This window comes from Plecotus auritus (genome assembly GCF_963455305.1).
Source record: "Plecotus auritus genome assembly, chromosome: 6".
Lineage (NCBI taxonomy): Eukaryota > Metazoa > Chordata > Mammalia > Chiroptera > Vespertilionidae > Plecotus > Plecotus auritus.
Window position 1 is genome coordinate 62,740,359 of NC_137773.1, and position 19,021 is coordinate 62,759,379.

The window sequence follows — 19,021 nt, forward strand, 5'->3', positions numbered from 1 at the left end:
GAATAAAATTTCCTATTTGAGGCTTCCCATAAAAATACAGTAGTAATATAAATGAAATAAAGGAGACTAAGATATTTAAAAACAAAATTGAGTAGAATTTGAGTATGACACTGTAATTAAAATTAGTCTGATAGCAAAAATCCAGCCAATATAAATAGGAAACATTTAGAAACTTCAAAAATATAATTGTTGTTTCTCATTAATTTGTTTAAAAATGTTGTTTTATTCAGGTACATTAAGGCATGGTAATAAACCAGATTAATGACTTTCAAAAATAACTTAATAAAACCATATGAAGTGGGAACAGTTTCTTTTCTGTGTACAGGATGCATAGGAGTAAGAATTGTGGCAAATAGAACAACCAATATACTAATGTAGGGGTTGAAAATAATTTACAAAATTAATTTAATAAAATTCTAGAACAGTAACTAACAATTATTAACAAAACATTGAAGCTGTCTGTATTTGCATTTAACAACACATTTAAGCCAAAGTGGAATTAATATAAATTAGTATGCAGTGAACTGGTATGACAAAAGATACAATAAAAATTAATGACCACACTCAAGACCTAAAGTTATGATAACATCTCCATATGCTTTCTAAATACCTTTTAACTTTAACTTTTCAGTTGTGTTGAAGCAGCACATCGTAGCCTAATTGTCAACTGGAATATCCAGAATATTTCATAAAGTAGAACACTACATTTCCCTACCACAGCAAATAAAATAATTTATTTATTTTAACAAAAGGCCCATGGTTACTAACTTCAAACTATAGTTGTTATTTTTTTTAATTTCTAGTACTAACTGTAGTCCTTGAAGCTATCTACAGTTGATGTTCAAATTGCCATGCTGTTTCTGAAAGGAACAATAGTTTTATCCTGAAGGTTTTACTGTAATTCACCCCTATAATTTACTCAATGTGGAAAAGTTTCATCATAAAAAAATCTACTATTTATATATATTAAGATTGATTCTACTACATTTTGTAGGACAAGCACAGATTTTTAGAAGGGACAAGCTGGCTTTCAACATCTGACTACACTGTGACCCTGGGAATATTATGTGCATTCTTTGAGCCTCAGGTCCTGAACTAGAAAATGAGAACATTATCACAGCTGTCAAAGGGAGCATCAAGGTTAAAAAGAGCTAGAGCGTGTGCCCAGTCCCAGGCTGGGCATAGTGTCGTACACTAGGTGTTCTTGTGTTTTTTCGTTCCTTTTTCCCATTCCTGATAAATTTTGGCTAACTGGAGATTAGTGAAAAATATAGAAGTTACTGGAATAAGTCAGCTCCATTAAAATCTCATTATGTTGCAGGCAATAGTTACACATTTCCAAAGTAACATTCGATAAGATGAAAAGATTGGTTTTAAAGATGTATTTACATATTATAATTCATATGCAGGAAAAGATTCTTTAGAGCAACAACAACAGAACAAATAAACTACATCTGTGTGTATAGTTTAATTTTGTAAAAATGAAGAAAAATACCCAATTTTATTAAATGTTTAATATTCATGGACAGCTAACAGAAACAAAGCTACTTTATAGAGCAATCAACATCAAAAAATATCAAAATAGAGTTTCTCTGAAGGAAAGAGCCATTTTTTTAATGGGTCTATAATAATTAGAAGTTCCCATTATTTGTCCATGAAACTGCCTAAGAAAGGTGCTACTTCACACAGGATTCTAGTAGAACTTGGCACATAAATTTTAACTTTTCAAACCCATCCACTACTTTTCACCTTCTTACAGCTTCATTCAGACAAGCTCACATATACATACATTAATATTAAAAACACACATAGCTTTAAAGCAGAAAATAATTTTCTACAACAAAAGCAGGTCAACATATTTATACCCAATGTTCCGTCAGAGAAATGGATTTTCCTCATAGAGCTGCTAATTAACATACACTATTATGTTCAATATTTCAAAAGATGTGTTTCTAGAAGGATCTGTTTGATCATGTGCAAGAATTCTAAGGCATTATAAGTAGTTGTTCCACAGGACAAGTGCTGCCCTTGCGATGATATACTCTTGATACACTTTACAAGTCTTTAGTCTTCAAATGCCACCAGCCAGACAGAGGGAGACATTCATGGTCTACAGGTGGTTGGCTCAAAGTAAAAAACTTTGTTTAATAAAATGTTCATGGAAATAGCACCAGAGAAAGTCTTTCAGAGACAAAATCTTTTCCAACATTGCATTTTTTCTTAAAGTGAATCCCAGGAAGAAAAAAAAAAAAGAGAGAGATATCTTCCAATTCTTACAAGGCCTACTTCTGCTTCATTTCATTTTTTTTAAATACAACATTAACCATGACAACATCAACAATAACAACTACAACTATGACAGATCAACAACAAAAGAAAGACAATAGCAGCAGTGGTAACTTGAGTATGAACCATCCAGACAGTCATTTCATTTAGAAGAATCCTGTTCACACGGTTGGGAGTTTTTTTTTTTTTTCTTCGTAGAGTTCATAAGACAGCACACGGCTTCTTGGATTTGGTGTGAAAAGGCAGTACTTTCGCTGAAAGAACTGAGTCTACCAATCAACTGGGCACTTTTCAGCACTTCAATAAATGATGTCTAGATTTTAATTGCTATAATAGAAACTACTGACGTTTCAAAGTTGTCAAAATATCAGTAAAACAACGTGGTCTCAAGATGATCTATGTTTCAAAGAGGTTGATCTGGCCTGCAAATGAAAATAATGAAGCTGAAATATCCCAGTTTCCAGACATTGGACACACCTGAATTTAAATTACAAACCACCCTCTTAAGACTCCTATTTCACAACATTTTACAAGGATCTGGTTTACACTGTGTCCAAGATACAAAGCCAAAGCAATTATCCTAAGAAACAAGGAGAGGGTTTTCCAGTTTATGACCTGCAAGATCCTTTTATGTCTCCCAAATCTTGCAAAATTGTCAAAAAGAACACTCTGCAGGGCCACAGACTCTGAACCTAATTGTCTGACTTGTGAGGCATCTGTGTCAAGCTGTGAACAAAAGCTCGTGGAGTCTTCCTTGAAGCACATCATGCCCTTCCACCAGCTTTATTTATACCATCAGCATGGAGTTCAAATATCCTGGCAATGCTGATCAAGGTTCGCTGCAAACTTCTCGTTCAGTACAGAGATAATTCTGGTCATACAGTTTTCTTCTGTTTGGTTTTATTATATAAAACATTTGTGCTAATATCTTCATTTAAAAAAACAAACTATGTCTTCTCTCCGTTATGCACATTCCTTTCTTTTCTGAAGGAGGTTTTGGTATTGGTTATTTGGTATGCGTGGTATCTTGATATCTAATGCTTTTGTATCTTATATGAAATCCTTTCTTGTTGATTGTGTCATCAGTGTGAAAATGAATCAAAACTGCATCCCCATTTGAATAGATCTCTTCTGGTGGCTGAAGAAAACAAACAAACAAACAAACAATAGAATGAGTCACTTTTTCTTTAATGGAATTCATGTTTGGGAACTTTTTGGGGGGTATATAATTGAATCCTCCTAACACCTTGAAAAGTGGATATGAGCGATTTCTTCATTTTACAGATGAGAAAACTTGAGTTTCAGAGAAGCAAATGACACACTCAAGTTCACACAGCTAGTCAGTAATGTAGCTGGGCTTTGAGCATACTTAAGTCTGTCCAAATTCTGGAACTTGGTGTTTTGTGCCCAAATTTTTAAGCCAAGTTCCTTTGATTTACAAATAAATAAAGTGAGGCTCAGAGAGGATGAAGAGATATTAGTAAACTTGTTTCAGGAGCTGCTCTGAGGCAGAGTCACTTCCCGAATCCAAACTTTGCATTCCTTCTTGTTTTAATAATTGAAGTCCAAGAAGGTTTTTGTTTTCATTTCAGTTGCTATTTGGACAGGAGTTTAATAGTACCAATTAAGCAATAGCTACTGATAGACAATAAAAAAATTGGGGATAATGTCATCAAAACAATATATATACTCAGATATTGAGTATGTAGATTTGATATTGATGCAGAGGATTCTGGGAAAGAAAGCACTGAGGCTTTCCTTTTTTTTTTTTTTAATTTCTCATTGTGACATGCTCTGGCCTGTATCTGCCAATGTGTCCCATGCAGAGTGACACCCAGCAGTTGCATAACATCTGACTGATCCGCACGCCTGTGGCGGACCATCCACTCCCACCAAACACATTTGTTGAAAAGAGAATGTCAATCTAAATGGTGTGCATATTCGTTTTTCTTGTATGCTTTAATTTAGGAAGGTGACAACATTGTCTAATGTGTGTGTTTAAGTATATTCCATTTGTATTATTAAAGAGTTAAATATCTATATTCCATTTGTATTATTAAAAAGTTAAATATCTATTGCACTATAAAGCCAAGAATATAAAAGTTAGAATGTGGACGGTAACGAGAAATTATAACTACTGAATTCCTCTGTCTCTTTTGATATTATCAAGCAAATTCACCAGAAGTGGTAAGAAGTGGTAAGGCGTGTTATAATGTGTTAAGACACTGATAATAAATCACTTTTTTTAAATAAAAACACCGCTGTTCTGTATGTTACATATGTTAATCATGAATCAATAGGTATTTTTAATCATGGCTATAGTATTCTGTTGGTACTGTATTTACCCCTGATCCACAAAATCGACCAAGCCCCATCGCTGTTGAATCGAGGCCACCAAAGAGCTCAACATAGTCATAGCCACAGTCAGCTTCTTCTTCCACTTCGAAAATTGGGAAAGATAACTCCAGTTGCGAGCCCCGTTCTGACACTAACAGCCATTCACAGTCGACTTGGGCTGGGTAGTTGTTATCACCAAACTGCGCATGTGAGTAAAGGTCTCTGGGCTTGGATTCTGCCTTCAGTCGGCCACCGCACTCTGCCCCAAGGAAAAAATGAGACAAGTAAGCTCAATGAGTGTTAACAGGTCCAAGTTCCATTTCAATGGAGTCTAACCATTCTCTAACTTCTAAATTTAGAAGTTATTTCTATCTGCAAATGGCAGAAGGCATTATAATTCAATTTTATTGAAAACCAAAAAAATGGCATAGTTTGAAAAAAATGACTTAAAATATTTTAAAAAGTTCCCGTTTTTGTTTATATGTTTCAATACACAACTGAATTCCTACGAATCACTCAAATAACCCTATGGACCCTATGAGTCCCATGAGCTCCTTTGGATAGCTCAACACAATAAATCTGGAATTAATTTTCCATGAAAAAAAGGAGAGAGAATTTAGTCTGCAGGATAACTTTTTAAAGGACGAACATTTGGCTATTGTATGCAAGAGATATGATTGGCCTGGGAGACATTTCCATCAGCAGGAAATAATAGCCAGCGTGGGGCAATTGCTTATGAGTGGCTTTTGAAATATGTTCAATCATTCATTTTACATGGTCCCTTTAAAACAGTGGTTCTCAACCTTTCTAATGCCGCGACCCTTTAATACAGTTCCTCATGTTGTGGTGAACCCCAACCATAAAATTATTTTCGTTGCTACTTCATAACTGTAATTTTGCTACTGTTATGAATCGTAATGTAAATATCTGTGTTTTCTTAGGCTCTACAGCAGTGGCTCTCAACCTGTGGGTCACGACCCACAAGTTGAGAACCGCTAGCAGGGTCGCCTAAGACCATTGGAAAACACAGTTATTTACATTACGATTCATAACAGTAGCAAAATATAGTAAACACATTTCCTGCAAATATCCCTATTCATTTACCAAGTCAGCAAAATATAAACAGAGTAGTTTAGCATGTCAGCAATACCATCTTCAAATCCACTGAAAACACTTTGCAAGCTCCCAGAGCATCTTCTACAGAATTCTGGGAAATGGAAAATGAAGCTCAATAAGAAAGGTAAAGAAGGGAAGAGAAGCCCAGGGGTGGCCTTAATTTTAATTTGGGAAGACAAGTTGTTCATTTCCTGAAAAAGTATTAAATTCCGGGAGAGGTCCTGTAATTTGACCTATAAGTGCTTTCAGTGGTGGGCATTCTAATTTAATTGAGTTAGATAAAAATAATTTCCTTTCTAAGGAGCATAATAATGTATCATTTGATTTTTAAATGGCATTGAAAGTATGATGATTTGTGCTACAGAAAAGTCCTACCAGACCATGCCATGTTTTAAAACATTAACTTTCTCTCCACATTTCTCCTTTTTTTCCCTGTATTATAGCTGCATCCTCTCAACGAATACACCAGATTTTTCTTTTTATTGGGAAGATTTGTTTCTTACAATTCATTTATTTAAAACTGTAACAATAACATTGCTACCTGATTAAAATAAAATTGGACCTACAAGAAACCAGATCTACTGTGAGGGGGAAACACGATTTTCTAATAAAGTCCATTTCCGGTGGATTTGGACACTATTGCTTGAGGAAAAGTAGCCATAAAGCTATATTAAAGTGTATTTCCAATCACCTGGTTTCAAAATTCATAATGTTAGAAGCTTTTCTTGTGGATAAAATTTAAATTGTATAGAAAAATATAAATTTAGGGAAGCAAATTAAAATGCATACTTCAGGGCCCACTAATAATAGCTATATGTATTCTAGAAGGCAGTAAATAATGTATAAGCACTTTATAAATGTAGCAAAACGGTGGACAGATATAGTACTGGACTTGGCTGTCTTGTTAGTAGAAACTGACCTACAATCATAAGTTCAGAAACGTCTGAAAATCATTTTAATTTATCAGACTGTAAGCTGTCCAGAGGTGAGAATTCCTATCCTATATAATAAAAGAGTAATATGCAAATTGACTGTACCTCTGCTACACCCACAAGCCACGCCCACCAGCAACGCCCACCAATCAGGAGGGAATATGCAAATAAACCCAACCAAGATGGCTGCAGCCACAGAGAGCAGGAGGGAGGCTTGGGTTTCCCTGGCAATGGAGGAAGCCAAGCTTTCTGCCTGCCCTTGCCGGCCCAGGCCTCCACTCAAGGATACAAAGTTTCAGTGATAGAAGATAAATAAATCCCAACAGAAATGGTGGCAGCCACAGAGCTGGAAAGAGCAGGAGGCTAGGGTTGCCCACGGTGATGGAGGAAGCCAAGCTTCTGAAGCCCTGGCCTGCTTTGGTCTCCGCTTAAGCCTACAAAGTTTCAATTATAGAAGGTACATAAATCCCAACAGAAATGGCTGCTGCCACAGAGCGAGCAGAAGGCTTGGCTCCACTCCAGGATACAAAGTTTCAATTGTAGAAGATAAATAAACCCCAGATCCCAGGTCCTCTGCTTGGGTCACCAGAGGGCGTGGCCAGCCTGCAAACCTCCACAGGCCCCTCGCCCAGGCCTCCCCACACCCAAAGGGAACCCCCACCCCCACAAACCAGCTGGCTCCGACCCGTGCACCAGGCCTCTATCCTATCTAATAAAAGAGTAATATGCAGATTGACCATCACTCCAACACACAAGATGGCTGCCCCCATGTGGTCAAAGATCCTGCCCCCATGTGGATACAAGATGGCCACAAGATGGCCAGCAGGGGACAGCAGTTGGGGGGGGGACCAGGCCTGCAGGGGAGGGCAGTTAGGGGTGACCAGGCCTGCAGGGGAGGGCAGTTAGTGGTGACCAGGCCTGCAGGGGAGGGCAAGTAGAGGCAAACAGGCTGGCAGGGGAGCAGTTAGGCATCAATCAGGCTGGCAGGGGAGTGGTTAGGGGTTGATCAGGCTGGCAGGCAGAAGTGGTTAGGGGCAATCATGAAGGCAAGCAGGCGAGCAGTTGGGAGCCAGCAGTCCTGGATTGTGAGAGGGATGTCTGACTGCCTGTTAAACGGGCAGTCGGACATCCCTCGAGGGGTCCCAGATTGGAGAGGGAGCAGGCTGGGCTGAGGGACCCAACCCTCCGTGCACCAAGCCTCTAGTTTTCCTATAAATTCCCTTGAGTTCCTAATTTTCCCTCATAAATTACTAATACCTTACATATCTATCTAAAGCTTGTGCTAAATAAATATTTGATGAAAAACTACAGAATGAAAAAAAACTTGTTAAAAAGAAAGCTCTGGGGAAAAATACATAGTAGGCAGTACATTACTGGTAAGAATTTTTCAAAAGATGTGGCTGCTAGTAAGTAGCAGTATAAAATAAACCTGTCCAGAAAATTCCAAGAAAGCTGGTTAAATGAGGGCAAAAAAATTATACATAAAGAAAAAAACCTACAAGTTTTGATAAGAGCAAATGATAAGAAGTTGGAAGGCCAGGACTCTAATTCCAACTGTTATTTTTTGTGTTATGTGGTTGTCATCTAAGTTTAGTAATCTCAGAATCCTCATTTCTGAGATGACAGAGCTGGATAGGACAATATCACGGCACATTTTGCTTAACAAAATGAGATCGAGGTTGTTCTCAGGGGTTTATGAATGGGTATAAACTGCACAGGAAAAAAAATGAGACTAATCAGTTAGGTTTTTTTGGACTGAGGATTTGTTTAAAACTTAGATAAGGAAGAATTCAATCTCTACCTATTGTTTAAAATAATAGTGATCCATTTTTTATCAGTTTCCTTTCTAATCCAAAATTTGTACATTAGGAGAAAATATACTACAGTAAAAGTACATAACCTTTAGAGACAGAATTAGGATAAAATCCATGCTTTAATATAATTTTAGAATTCTTTGAAAATTAATAACTTCTCTAGATTTTCAATGTCTTCCTCTGAAAAAAATAAAAATAATACCTATATCATATGGCTCTTTTGAGCATTCAATGTTTGTAAAGCATATGTATGTGCCTAAAGTACTGGGTACCAGATTTATTGGGAGTATCATTTTGTAAGTTATATAAATGTCTGATCACTATGCAATACACCTGAAATTAATATAATATTCAATATCAACTTTAATTAGAAGCATGAACAGACAGTTGATCCTCAGAGAGAAGGCAGGGGAGGGTGGGTGGGAAGAGATCAACCAATGAACTTGTATGCATATATGCATAACCTCTGGACAGGGACAATGGGGTGGTGAGGACCTGAGGGGAGATGGGAGCGGGCTGAAAGAGCCTAAAAGGAGGACCTATTAATACTTTTAACAACAAATATTTTTTTAAATTTCCAAAAAAAATAGAGAATTAGATTCTACCAATAGATTCTTAATGGGAATATAAACGCTGCAAATAGACTCCATGAGCAGATGCCAGGCACATTAAGGTATCATGGAGTTTGTAGTTGTAAGAAACTTTGAAATTATTATTTTACAGATGAAGAAACTGAGATCCAAAGACAGTATCTTTTCCCAAATTCCCAGTAAGTGATGGCATAGTTGGACCAAGAGCCCAGATGTACCGACATAATCTTTACTTTCCATTTACGACAAGTACAAAGAGAAGTTTCCCTATTAAAGAAAAATTTTACAAAGCTAAAAAAAAGAAAAAGGAATTTATACTCAGATAATTTAAAATACTATATCATCAGCTATTTTGAAAGTTTTGAAAGCATGTTTTCACACTGCATTCTTGGAATTTGTGATAGCCAGAATATCATCTACCATGACCTCTCTACTGTTAGAAAAATACTGACAGAGTAATGGGATTCCAAATTCCTTCAACACATGACAAGTTATCAGAAAAATATTTAAAAGTAAATGTCAAATGTATGAAAAATCCTTCATTAATATGAAATTTATGGTCCATGAAAGATTTTTCTCAAACCAAAATATTTATATTAATCATGAAAAATTATTACTTTATATTACATATGAATCTAATTATTACTACTATGAATCAGATAAATATCCTGACACAATTAATATCCACATTCTCACAGCCTTCAATGTAAATATAATGCTTATAATAAAATACACTAGAGTGAAAAATAATATTGGACAATAAAATAATTAAAATTAAAATTTCTAAAACAAAATGAAACAGAAAGATAAAAGCAATCAGCATAAAACTGTTACAAAAATTACTGCACTAAAATTGTTTCATAAATATGTAGACCAGTGATTTTAAACTGGTGGGCTACAAGAATATTTAAAACATGCAATACTTGACTATTTAAGTCAAGGGCACTGACTTTTTTTGCTTTAGATTATCAAATAAAAATATGACAACAGCCAACACAATAGCTGTTCAGTGCGAAGGAATCAAAATTATACCTATTTTTTTGTCAGGTTGGCAAAAAATATATTTTTGGCGTGCTGCAGAATTTTAGTAATTAGTTTATGTGTGCCATGAGATGAGAAAGGTTGAAAATCGCTGATGTAGACATTTTATACTGTTCTACACCAAGATAGATTTCTCCCGTGTCTCAACAGCTTAGACATAGTTAATGCCACTAGATGTCACTATAAGCTAAGTGACTCTAGTAAATATCTGCAATTAACTGATTTGTTTTTTAAAAAAGACTAAAAAAATGACATTTCCTAGACATTTATGGAATATACTATTAAATTGGATCCAAGATATAAAATACTATTCTACATGTTTGCCTAAAATTATCCATATTTTTTAAAATTATAGTTTATTTCTTAAAGACTTGTAGAACAGCTGTAATCTGTAAATCATATTAGTGACTAGGTTTACAGAACTTCTGTGTTTCATGCCAAATAAAAGAGGAAACAAATAAGGTTCTATAAAACAGAGAGATGATCGCCAAATTTGATTTTAAAAAATGTATTAATGCGAAACTAACCAGTAGGAATTAGAAAACACATAATTTTTGAATACCAAACTATAAATTTCTATCTGTTAAATATGGCATATAAATCAAACTGTTACACTTAATAATACATTATAGAAATATTTAGAAATATGTAGTTCCACTTGGTCATTCAGCATCTGAATACGAATCAGAGCAAACTATTGGGTTTCTTCCTAAATGTTCATCAACGACAAGGCTAGTTAGGTCGGATGCGGCATGGTTCTAGGGTGCTTCAGTGAGATTTACGCTGTTGTGGGATCTTGTTATGGGACCCACTGCATTCACAGGGAGAAAAGCTGGACCTTAGTCAGAAAAGAGAAGCAGGGCCCTAATTTGCTGACCTGTAGAATGTGTAGCTTCAAAGCCTCTTCTTTGAACAGATGCATCAGAAACAAACCGAACGAACATTTTATTTCCAGTAGCCACTAGGGGCTCTGGGATCTTGTTGCCACATAGTCGTCCAAGAATTGGTGATTTTTCTGTTTGTCCATCAAATACTTCCAAGTGATCGTAAGCACATTCTTGATGCTGCTCTATCTCAAACTCACTAAAGGCCTGTTTAAAGAGAGAAAGAAAGGAACGAATGATGGGAGTTAGGAAGGAAAAAAGGAAGGGAGTCACGTATTATTAAAAGTGGCTTCTGGGTTTTGAAGCAGAAATACAGATCAATGAAATATGTTCAGGCCATGCAAATTATTTAATACATATAGCATATTATTGAAAGGGCCATAAAATCAATAAAATGTAAAAGCTCTGGAAAACAAAATGAGAAAAAAATGTAATAACTCCATTTGAAAGTCTACTATTCAACTATTATAACTAATTCTACTATTGCAATTAAATTTACAACAGTATTTAGACATATTAGAATACCACAGTAATATTTTATTCCAAATTTAATTCCAAATATTTTATGAATGTATCAGAAAGTTTTAAACCATTATATTAAAACATTGATTCTTTCTGGTTTTGATGATCATATACTATTGGACATCATCCTACTTTCAGGCACCTAAACCAAGAAGAAAAATCCATAAAGTAATGATCATATCTTGACAAAAATTAAATGCAGTAAATCTTAATGAAATAACTAAAACAAAGAAAGTTTTCACTATATATTTCTTTATTTAGATTTTATAACCCACATTGTCAGAAACTAATATAAATTTGGGCTAAACTTTTAAAATTTACTCTTCAAACAAATGGTACACTTATTTTATATTTGGAATCTTACAAAGTTTAGTATGCTTTGCCATTTAAAAATCATTCTAGTTTACCAGTGTGGTAATTTTTATGTGCATGTTTTTGCAAATCTTAAAATAAAAAATTCATTAAATATGTGTATAATACATTAACTGTTGTAAAGAAAAGTTTGATTAAGATAGACTGAAAATAACATTGAAATTAACAATTCTAGGTACTCCAGGTTATTCACAATTACCAAATAAGGCTTTTTTCTCCCCCCCCCAAAAAAACCATCACACATTCAAAAAAATAAGCTATCACTACTATTTAAGTTTATAGAGCAAAGCTAAAAAATAAAAGAAACCTGAGGAAATATAAAATATACTTGAAAATTAATTAATTTTGCTATAATCCCTGATGCATAAAATATTTGCACATAAACTTTTTATATACATGTTTTCTTTAGTGCAATTTTGTGAAGTAATCATAATGCTCAGTTTAATTGACATACATTTTATAATTTTCAAAGAAAAAGTGACTAAGAAGAGTTCTCCCTTAGTGTTGGCCACAGTTCCATACCACACCACCGTCTACTATCACTTCTGACTTTGGGGGGAGTAAGAGAAAAAAATGAAAGAAACAATTTATATTAATTAGGGTGTAGGAGAAAGGAATGAAAGGTACTTAAAAAATAAAAGAAAAGAAAGAGGGCTGATCTTTCATGTCTCATTCCATTGAATTCTAATTTCTAAAAAGAGTAAATTAAAATGCATTAGGGAATGAGGGTTGCGGGCTCAATCCCCAGTAGGAGGCGTGCTGGAGGCAGCTAATCAATGATCCTCATCATTGATGTTTCTATCTCTGTCTCTCTCTCCCTTCCTTGCTGAAATCAATAAAAACATATTAAAAATAATTGCACTGGAAACAAAAAAGTGGTGCAGAAAAATATAGTGAACAGTTTATCCTGAAACACAATATTCAAAGTAGGCAGCCACTGAAGGAGTTTGTCATTGATTATTATCTATTATCTATTGGCATAGAGTAGACATGAGACATAGAAGAACCTAAATGGATGGTTGGCTGAATGTCTGGATAAGTCTGCCATTCATTTGCCTACACACCTATGCCATGTTTATGGCCAAACCCACGAGGGAAAATGCTGTTGGAGTAGCTGACCAAGCGGCTGCTTGCTTTTCTGTCTCTCAGGAGATTGCTCTCAGTTAGCTTCTCTCATCCTTGTGCACACATCTACAGTCTTTTTTTTTTTAAATATATTTTTATTGATTTCAGAGAGAAAGGGAGAGGGAGAGAGAGAGAGAGATAGAAACATCAATGATGAGAGAGAATCATTGATTGGCTGCCTCCTGCAAGCCTCCCACTGGGGATCGAACCCACAACCCAGGCATGTGCCCTTGACTAGAATCGAACCTGGGACCCTTCAGTCCCCAGGCCGACACTCTATCCACTGAGCCAAAACAGCTAGGGCCACATCTACAGTCTTAATTTCAGTTTGTAACCTTAAAAAAACCAATGAGCGAAAACTGGCTTAACTGCACCAGATAAATTTATTACATATTATATGAAGCTTCTGAATTATAAGATCAACAGTATTTCAAGAAGAAAAATACTGATATCTGAAAACAATGACAAGTAGTTGTCCCTTCGGAATGTGATTCAGAATAATCCACCTATAAACATAAAGAACAGAGAAACATAATGTGTAGAAGAGAAAATTGTGAGAGTGATGGGGGTAATGGCATTCTAAAGCATATACTCTAAGTAAAAGCTAAACCTGGGATCAGATTTTACAGACCACACATGTTCCGTCCATTGATTGGTCCATTGAAAACTAAGTGAATGAGATAACTGACTACTTCACTCCTTAATGAAATGCAGGATGTCTGGAGTAAATCATAACATCTGTTTTACAGAGCAGAGCAACATTACACAAAGTGGCATTGAGCTGGTGGGCTGGGGGGCATACTGACACCTGGTCCAGAGCCAACTGGCTCCGGCTTTTTATCAAATTACTAATGGAATCAGACTGACTCTATAAGAATCAAATTAGGCAAAGATTCTGTCGCTGACATATTTTCAAGCAATGCAAACAACTCTCATTCATTAAGGTATTAATGAATTTTCCTCTTGGAATTGGTGGCAGCTTGTTAGGTCAACTGCAAAGATTGGGTGGTCCTTTCCCAGCAGTCAGCCTAACCTAAATGCTCTACCACACACAAGCAAAACATGACTAACTCACATACTGAGATCTCATTAATCTGGCCCTAAATATCATCGAGGCATCCACATAGAGGGACCTCCATGAATAGTGACTTTGCCTCAATACAAAATATTTCTGGGCCATAGAAAAGTATTATGGGAGCCCATGGGAAATCAGAAATCTTTAAAAATACTCTTTAGAGTTTCCAAAGAGAAAGTGAGATGCACAATTTATTGCTTTACGCTATGACACACTCGGAGTCATGAATCTCTATATCTAAGTAATGCAGAATGTGAACATTTCCAGCCACCAGGAACCAATGTTACAGCAATGCCCCACAAAGACACTTAGATACCCCACAGGTCCTTCACCTTCACAATGAAGACAGGGCAGCTAGCAAAGCTGATGTATGGAGCTGTAAGGAACTCTGAGTTTTACTGCAACACTACCCTCTTTTGTGGGGTTTTAAAATATTTTTATTAAGCATGTATACTACTACTTTATACAGACATTTTGGTATTCAAATTTAAACCTTACTCATTCCATTATGGTAGTTCTATGATTTTAAGCTGCCTAATCTAGGTTTTAGAAAGAGTGAATAACCGTGAGCTCTAGTCAGAAATCTTAATGTATTTCCCATAAGACAAACCAGGAGATCAAGGAGTCCCATTCAAAGGAAATAAAATTGAACTCTCATTTTAGGCTGTGGGAAGAATACTGTGTTTCTGGAACACACAAGAAAGCCTAATGTACCTAGCTGGCCACCAGCCAGGCTTGCATATGCAGGCCCCTCATATGGACATCTGTGGAGGTGCTTTTATTGAAAATACAGGCACTGGCTAAAGGATAAGACCATTCAGTGTCACTACATATATCCACAAAGGACAAGATAATAAAATGATAGCGCTGAATGCGGACATAAAATTTAGCCAGGGTGACCATCTAAGAGAATTAAAGAGACTGGTGCAATTTGAGCAGCTGTGAAATAAGATTCAGAGCTCCCTAGTCCCGAGCCATCTTTTGCCTTTTCCTGTTTTGGGTAAGAACTGTCATTTGGTTTCCCGCAAGATATTGGAAGAATTAGAGGCCACTGGAAAAAATGGTACAGTGGAATACAAACCCCAGTCTTCTAATATAAAAGCTCTTTTTTTTTCCTGTGAGCCCTCTATAACTTTGATTAAATAACACTCTTTATGGATTTATGGTAGAGAACTATATGACATTTGAAGGTGTTTTGTTTTCTAAAAATATCCCATATATGAAGCTATAAATAACAACTATGGAACTTAGCAGAACTCTAGGCTATGAAACATCAAATAAAACTAATTACTGTATGTTCCCTTGCCTGGAATTTTGTTTCAGTTTTATTTGTTTTGTTTTTGTTAATCCTCACCTGAGGATATTCCCCCCCCACCCTTGATTTTTAGAGAGAATGGAAGGGAGGGGGAGAGACACAGAGAGAAACATCAATGTGAGAGAGACACATCAATTGGTTGCCTCCCACTTATGCCTGGACCAGGTCTGGGGATCAGGCCTGCAACCTAGGTACTATATCCTTGACTGGAATTAAACCTGGGACCCTTCACTCCATTAGCTGCCTCTCTATCCACTGAGCTAAACTGGCCAGGGCTGTTTTTAATGAAGAGTAATTCAACGTAATGAAAAAGGTCCCCCAAAATTTGATGAGCAGTTTAGTCTCATAAACCTAAAACAGGATGAAGGCAGAAATAATAGATCCTTGTTCTTATTCATTCAGAACTTTATCCCTTTCAACCAAGGTTCCTTTTACTTTGTAGCTATTACCACACAGTAAGTATCTCATGATTAAACACATGCCTGCACACACACTAAAAACAAGGAAAATGCAGTAATTTCCTACTGTTGCTGTAGCAAAGGGCCACAAACTTAGTGGCTTAAAACAACACAAATTTATTGTCCTAGGGCTGTGGAGGTCAATAGTCTACAAAAATGGGTGGGCAGCACGTAGTACTTCTAGAGGTCCTAGTGAGAATCTGTTTCCTCGAATTTTTCCAACTTCTGAAGGCTGCCCTCACTCCTTGGCTCATGTCCACTGCCTCCATCTTCAAAACCAACAGAATAACATCATTTTTCCTCTCTGACCACTGCCTCCCTCTCAGAAGGAGCCTTATGACTCCACAGAGTCCACTTCGATGTTCCAGGATAATCGCTCCATTTCAAGATCCTTTGTTTAACCACCGTTCCCTTTGCCATGTAAGGTAACATATGTATAGGTCTGGGGATTAGGACAGGGACATCTTTGGGAGTTTGGGGAGAATTATTCTACCTATCACAGAAAGTAAGTCCAAATGTTTTCACTCTGCTTTTCAGGAAAATGAGCACAAACACTTATGATGACATGATTTCAAACTGCTTTACCCCTGTTCTTAGCTTGAGTCAATGAAATAAATCCCACAGAACAAATACAGCCTGTGACCTGTTTCTGTAATTAAACTTTTAGTAGAGCACAACTATGTCCATTCATTTGTGGATTGGCTATGGCTGCTTTCACAATAAAAACACAGAATTAAATTGTTGCAACATAGACGACACAATCTACAGTATATAATACTTACTATTTGGCCCTTTAAAGAAAGAGTTTTCTGGCAAGTAATCATTAGCTACATTTTTATTTGTTAAAATTTAATTTGAAATTCATAAGGCTACACAAAAACTTGATCATGGTTGAGTTACATAATAAAATGGTGTAACTTTTTAATTATTAATCATTATCATAATTACGATTAGTATTTGGATATCATACATCAATATTTATTGTCATTCAACAAAGCATAATGCCAAATATTTTATATGCAAATTCATTTAATACACATGAAATTCATGAGTAGTAGGTCCAGCTTGTAGATGAAGAGATCAAAGCTTTAAAGGAGAAGTATCTTCCCAAGATGACATGGCTAGTAAGTAGAAGTGCTGTGATCTAGACACAAGTTTCTTTGAGTTCCAAATATGTTTCTAATCCCTCCATGTTTCTCTTGTATATTTATTTAAGTCAATCACTGTAAGTTTGTTTTACTAACATGATTGTTTTCTATTTAAATTATTACATATGTGCACATACACAGCCATTATGGATTTCTTTCTTCTCTGATGCAGGATGCTATAATTAAAAATATATTAAATGAAGAGACAGAATGTCTAGGCTCGAAGATGTTGATAGGCCTACTAGTTTTATAAACTTTGCCAAGTCACCTCAACTGACTGAGACTACTTTCTTATTTATTGATCCTGATTCTGAGAGTGATAATGAGAGTCGTATTTTATAGGAATGTGATTAATGGGGGGTGGGGGAAAGAGTGGAATCAATATTATGCTATTATTCAGAAACTCGAGGTGGCAAAAGTGTTTTAACAAGTCTTCTAGATAATTCTGATGCATGCCAATATTTGAGAAAACCTGGTTTAGACTGTAACTACTTCTACTAAGATCACAAAGTCAAATAGTTAAGATCCATATTTGCATTAAAGCTCTTATTTTCCTTCTGAAAATTACCTCCTTAGGATAATAGTAAGTATGACCATTGTTGAACAGACATGCTTTACATCCTGATCCTCAAGAAAATATTTGCATGAAAACTAAAGCCTATGAGGTATGAAAGAACAGACTTGGAGTAGAAAGAGATGTTCAATAAGCTGGAAAGCATACAATTGAGAATGAATAAAGTATTGCCAAATTGAGGTACATCAGGAATTCTAGTTCCCCGTAGATATAGAAAGCTGGAAATAGCTGCCTTTACTCTAATAGAAAAAAACATGTAAACTAAAAAAATCACAACTTTGCTGAACACATCCAAGAACTGAAGTCACCAGTCAATCAAGTAGTATCAAATCCAGTGAATCTCAGGCCCATCCAAGGAGAGATGAGACATATACATCTGCTCACAGTGACAGACTACAGAAGGAAGAAATGCTGGGTGCCATATAACTAGGTAAGAAGCATTCAGCTACAATTTAAAAAAATATATATTTTATTGATCTTTTACAGGGAGGAAGGGAGAGGGATAGAGAGTTAGAAACATCGATGAGAGAGAAACATCAATCAGCTGCCTCCTGCACACTACTGGGTATGTGCCTGCAACCAAGGTACATGCCCCTGACTGGAATCAAACTTGGGACCCTTGAGTCCGCAGGCCGACGCTCTGAGCCAAACCAGTTAGGGTTCAGCTACAATTTTTAATGGTTTGGTAAAGATCAGGTGTGAACAAGGGTAAGAGTATAAAACTCCTGGGAACTGCAGACATGGGGAGTTTGCAACCACTGAGAGACTCTTCTCCATGACCTCAATCTCCTGTTCATGAGAAAGACTGTAGGCAGAGCAGATGACCGAGTGCATTCCTTGGTGTTACAGGCTTGGAAAAGGGAACAGGTCACTGCTGTGAGCATGAAGCCCTATTGCAACTCTTTCTGAGAAACAAAGCTCTAAGCCTCAGGGGATGGAGCAGAATACCCTATTACCACCAGGGCAAAGGTATAGACCTAGTGTAGCCAAAGGAAAGGTGTTAAAAAAAAACAAAACACTTCTGCCCCTGGGGAAGTTCTGGGCACAGGTTCCTATCCCAATAATATTAGAGGTCTACTACAACCGTGAGAGGGCAAAGAAACTCTCCTATGGAAGACCAACTGGAGCCATAACGTGGTGTTTGTTTGCCACGAAGACAAAAAATAGGACCACTGAGAAGGGCAAGCCCTCAGATCTAAAAACACAGAGCCTGTCTAAAGAAGAGGCTGTGCTAAGACAATAAAGAACCCCCAGCCCTCACTACCAGACTGGCAAGCACCAAGTAATGAGCAAGTTCAGTCTACCACTGAAAAAGGAAAAAAGTGTGTGGAGAGGAACACAGTTCATGGTGAATATAAATGGGGAAGCTAAAGATCAAAGACAAACATTGATAAAATACCTCTTAAATCTCAGCTTCCCATCTAAGAAAAAT

General features: G+C 36.3%; 1 protein-coding gene across 2 annotated transcripts in view; it reads right to left on the minus strand.

Moving 5' to 3' along the window:
* Nucleotides 1-210: 210 nt before the first annotated feature.
* Nucleotides 211-19,021, minus strand: part of TLL1 (tolloid like 1) — a 174,767-nt gene continuing 155,956 nt past the window's right edge. For both annotated transcript variants that reach the window (XM_080675292.1, XM_080675293.1), the window contains 3 exons: nucleotides 10,994-11,207; nucleotides 4,632-4,882; nucleotides 211-3,424 (listed from right to left, as the gene is read on the minus strand). In XM_080675292.1, the coding sequence (XP_080531418.1) occupies nucleotides 3,293-3,424; nucleotides 4,632-4,882; nucleotides 10,994-11,207 (597 nt within the window). In that variant the 3' untranslated portion in view covers nucleotides 211-3,292. The remainder of the gene's footprint in view (nucleotides 3,425-4,631; nucleotides 4,883-10,993; nucleotides 11,208-19,021) is intronic.